This window comes from Lactuca sativa, chromosome 9, assembly GCF_002870075.4.
Source record: "Lactuca sativa cultivar Salinas chromosome 9, Lsat_Salinas_v11, whole genome shotgun sequence".
Taxonomy (NCBI): domain Eukaryota; kingdom Viridiplantae; phylum Streptophyta; class Magnoliopsida; order Asterales; family Asteraceae; genus Lactuca; species Lactuca sativa.
The window spans coordinates 99,781,732-99,786,206 of NC_056631.2; the positions used below are offsets into that span (position 1 = coordinate 99,781,732).

A 4,475-nucleotide genomic window follows, 5' to 3' on the forward strand; every position below is an offset into this window, starting at 1 on the left:
AAAAATTCTGGCACAAATCTATTGCTACACCCATGCACCAAAGTCATCAAGAATATTCCTACAGACTCCTCTATAGATACTTTTCGGGTTTGTTGTAACCCGTAATTTGTAGCAAGATCTAAGCATAACTGTCTAAAAACCGGTACGTTAAGTCTAAACAACTCATTACAACGTCTAGGATGGCCATTTAGTACTTCTGTAATAAACATGTGCCCTGTGCGATCTGAAGTGTGACATGGTGTACGTAAGTTACGAGCGAGTATTATCCCTTTCAAAGCTAATCCACATAACATTTCAAATTCTCTATCCTCTTCCATTACACATTCTTCATTATCATTCGATGAATTAGAATCATCACTATCCATCCTACATAATACAAATAAAATGATGTCAACCATCAACACATAACATAAAGTCAAACAATAACACATAATATAAAATGTCAAAGGACAACACATAATGTCAAAGGACAACACATAATGTCAAAGGATAACACATATGACTAAATCATTATTTCATAAGTAACTTAAGAAACTCCATCTTGGCTTTGTCGGTCGTTGGAAACATAAAAGCTTCACGGTTTTGCTTTTTGGTGAAGACAAACAAGGCTTGTGAAAAATTGTTGGACCCTTCACGAAAATCGGGGAACTTGATGACAATGGCCATGCAATCTGCTATTGTTGGGGACGGATTATTTTGTGGATAAGTTTGTGTGCTTTTTGATGATATGACATCCAATAAAGCATCAACTTTTTCTTCATATTGAATTTTTACTCTTGGTTGGACGGTTGTTGGAAACAGACTTAGACCTCTTCCTTTTACTTGAACTACTTTCATGGAGACTAGTAAAAAGAGGCTCATCATCATCTAAATTGATTTCATCACTATCTCCTTTGCCCTCCATATTTTCTTCGTTTGGATTGCGATTGTTTTAAATTGTAATGGAGTCATAGTCTGATCTCCAACGGCAACAGAATCCCGAAACAAAAAAGCATATTTCTCATCAAATATGCTCAAATCTGTGTTCCTAAATTTGGCATAATCTTTATTCTCCTACAAGACAAAAAGATATTGTAAATCAAATATGTTCAAACAATATGCAATCATAACTTAAAAATAATTAAAAAAAATAGTAATCATACCTTTATTTTCTCCTCCCACCACTCGGGGGACGCATCTACTAGGCTTCTCGTCCCACCGAGTCCGGTTTCAAGCCTCATTAAGCGGTCATAAAGTTTCCACTCTTTTTTCATGTTCTCCCATTTGTTTGTTAGTTGTTTTTTTTCAAGGCTATAACCTGTTTTCTCCTTAATGCGTTTTTGTATATTTTCCCACCCAATTTTATCAAAGGAGGAAGTGGCTTTACGGCCTTTTTTTTTAATCAAGCACGAATCAACAAACACCATGAAGCTACGATTATCCCACCCAAATTTTGGTTTTTTCATTTTTAAAGATGTTTCACAATCAACAATTGTATTGTTGTTTTCATCCATTATCTGTGAATACATATAGTATTAACATTTAAGCAACAAACCAATTTCACAACATATCAATTTCACAAAACAGTCATCTGTTAACACAAATATAATCCATGAACAAAAAATTTCACCAGCTTGATATTTCATCAATTTCATTAATTGTTAATTCATTTTTCATAAAGTTCACAAAATAATCACTATTTCACAGCATATTTCAGTAATCAGGAATAACAAATCACTATTTTAGATGCTAGAGAGAAGAACAATTCAAGGAAATTTTGAAATCGGTATGAGCACATTTCACAGCAAATTAAATTTCACAGCATATCAATTGTTTCAAAGGCTAGAGAGAAGAACAGTTCATGGAAAATTTGGAAATCAATTTCACAGCATATCAATTATTTCACAGCACATCATTTTCACAGCAAATCAATTACATATAATATCAATTTCAGAAATCTGAAATCAAATGGAAATCGGAAATCCCAAACGTAACATCAGAAATCGGAAATCAAATGTAAACTCATAGATTCGAAATCAAATGGAAATCGGAAATAGATAGGAAGAGATCGCAACATGTTAAATCGGAAATCACATCTGAGATCGGATCGAAAAGAAACAAACCTGATCACGGGTTGCAGATCGTGCGGTATTGCCGGTGTTGCAGGTCGCCGGTGTCGCCGGTGTTGCAGGTCGCCGGCGTCGCCGGTGTTTGTTGCAGGTCGAGATGCGAAGCTAGCTGTGTGAGCGGAGAGAACAAGAAGAGAGATATCTGTGAATGTGAACTGTGAATACGTTAATTAGGGTGAACAAGGGGTATATTGGTAATTTCTAATTTTTAGTTGGTGAAAAGTTAGGAAAAGTCAGGTATACGTGACTTTTCAAAAAGACTGAAAATACACTATGGAAAAAGTCATTTTAAAAGTCATTTTTACCTTACCAAACATCTTTTTGAACTTTTTGTAAAAGATAAAGAAAAAGTCATTTTAAAAGGCAAACCAAACACCCTCTAAGTGTTATATTGATATTGATAGCTCGGAGAGCTGAAGGAGCAGCAGCTCGGGGGATTGTCGATCAGTAGCCAGAGGACTATCGGCAGAGCTCAGCAGTTCAGGTGAGTTTCCTTCCAGTAGGAACGGGTCTAAGGCCACAATGCCGGCCCGTTCAGTTAGCAGTAGTTTCCGGACTTCGGTCCGATGCAGTAGTTAGTATGTTTGATGCCTTCGTGGCTCAGACAGGTTTTATGTGTTATGTGTTATGTGTTATGTGTTTCGGGAAACAGCCCGATACAGTATGCAGTATATGTGTTTATGCTAATTGATATGTTATGTTATGCTATATTCAGTCAGTTTCTGGACTTCGGTCTGATGCAGGGGGCAAGGCCCCAGTTAGTCCGGACTTCGGTCCGATGCAGGGGACAAGGTCCCAGTCAGTTTCCGGACTTCGGTCTGATGCAGGGGGCAAGGCCCCAGTTAGTCCGGACTTCGGTCCGATGCAAGGGACAAGGTCCCAGTCAGTTTCCAGACTTCGGTCCGATGCAGGGGGCAAGGCCCCAGTTAGTCCGGACCTCGGTCTGATGCAGTGGGCAAGGCCCAGTATGTGCTTTATATGTTATCGCATCGTCTGTGGTAGATTGGGGGAGCTCACTAAGCTTCGTGCTTACGGTTTTCAGTTTTGGTTTCAGGTACTCAGTTTTCAAAAGAGGAGCTCAGGAAGATTGCAGTGCACACACCATAGACAGTTAGCCTGGGAATGTTTGACTCTGATAATGAGATTATGTTTTGAATTTAATACTCGAAAGTTATGTTATGACATATGATGCGTTTTTATAAATATGGTTTTATTAATGTTTTAAAAAGAAATTTTTAGTCATGATTTTTGGGTCATTACAAATTGGTATCAGAGCGTAGTCCGGAAACTGACTGAACATAGCATAGCATAACATATTAACTAGCATAAACACATATACTGCATACTGCATCGGGCTGTTGCCCGGAACACATAACACATAACACATAACACATAACACATAAAACCTGTCTGAGCCACGAAGGCATCAAACATACTAACTACTGCATCGGACCGAAGTCCGGAAACTACTGCTAACTGAACGGGCCGGCATTGTGGCCTTAGACCCGTTCCTACTGGAAGGAAACTCACTTGATACTGCTGAACTGTTGCTGCTAATCCCTGTGACTGCTACCTGACCTCTGACTTCGAACTGCTGCTCCACTAGCTCCTCGAGCTACCAATATCAATATAACACTTAGTCTGACAGTCCTCTAAAAGTCAACTAAGTCAACTCTGGTCAAAGTCAACCTTCCAGGTCAACCCTACTCACCGAGTCCACCTAATGACTCGCCAAGTTCATATGCTCAGGGTCTTTCTATTCGCGACTCGACTCGCCGACTCAGTCCATGACTCGCCGAGTCAACTATTCCCGAGTCCTGACCTGTCCAACTCGCTGAGTCTCCACACAACTCACTAATCTGAGCCTTGACTCGAAGGGTTTGGGGTTTCGTGACTTGACTCGCCGAGTCCATGAACAGACTCGTCGAGTCCAAGGCAATCTTCAACAGACTCGCCGAGTTGTTCATCCAACTCGTCGAGTTCATCTCCATCTTCATACTACTCGCCAAGTCCACTCAAAGGACTCGTCGAGTCTATTCAGTCCTTAATCCATGCAGTGGCTTTTCGAGCCAAACAGGGCTTCCAACTCATAGATCCATACTTCTAAGGCCTATCCCCCACGTAAAGTGGCCAACTTTACGTGTAGATCAAGAGATCTAGGCTTAAAACAATCCAAACTAGGGTTTAAGACAAAGAGGCTTCACTATCAACCCAATAACAGATGCTTTATGACTTTCTAAGCCAAGATACACTCAGATCTGAAGTAGCAACTTCAGATCTAGGCTTCTAACTCGAAATAGTTCTTAAGCATGGCATAAAATCCCCAAATCTCATAACAAAATAGATCTAGATGCAAAGAAGGGAAAA

The 4,475-nt window shown here is 39.7% G+C and overlaps 1 protein-coding gene across 1 annotated transcript; it reads right to left on the reverse strand.

The window, feature by feature from the left end:
- Nucleotides 1-867: 867 nt before the first annotated feature.
- Nucleotides 868-2,425, reverse strand: LOC128129060 (L10-interacting MYB domain-containing protein-like). The gene is made up of 4 exons (XM_052767763.1): nucleotides 2,414-2,425; nucleotides 2,135-2,263; nucleotides 1,143-1,496; nucleotides 868-1,053 (listed from the first exon to the last, which is right to left on the reverse strand). The coding sequence occupies exons 1-4, from the start codon at nucleotides 2,423-2,425 to the stop codon at nucleotides 868-870; spliced, it is 681 nt and encodes a 226-aa protein (XP_052623723.1).
- Nucleotides 2,426-4,475: the final 2,050 nt, after the last annotated feature.

Excerpts from the sequence above, each read along its gene's own strand:
- LOC128129060 (XM_052767763.1), bottom strand. Across the intron at positions 1,497-2,134 it reads ACCGGCGACCTGCAACACCG|ATAATGGATGAAAACAACAA; the intron begins GCAATACCGCAC and ends ATGTATTCACAG. Across the intron at positions 1,054-1,142 it reads GGTGGGAGGAGAAAATAAAG|GAGAATAAAGATTATGCCAA; the intron begins GTATGATTACTA and ends TTTGTCTTGTAG.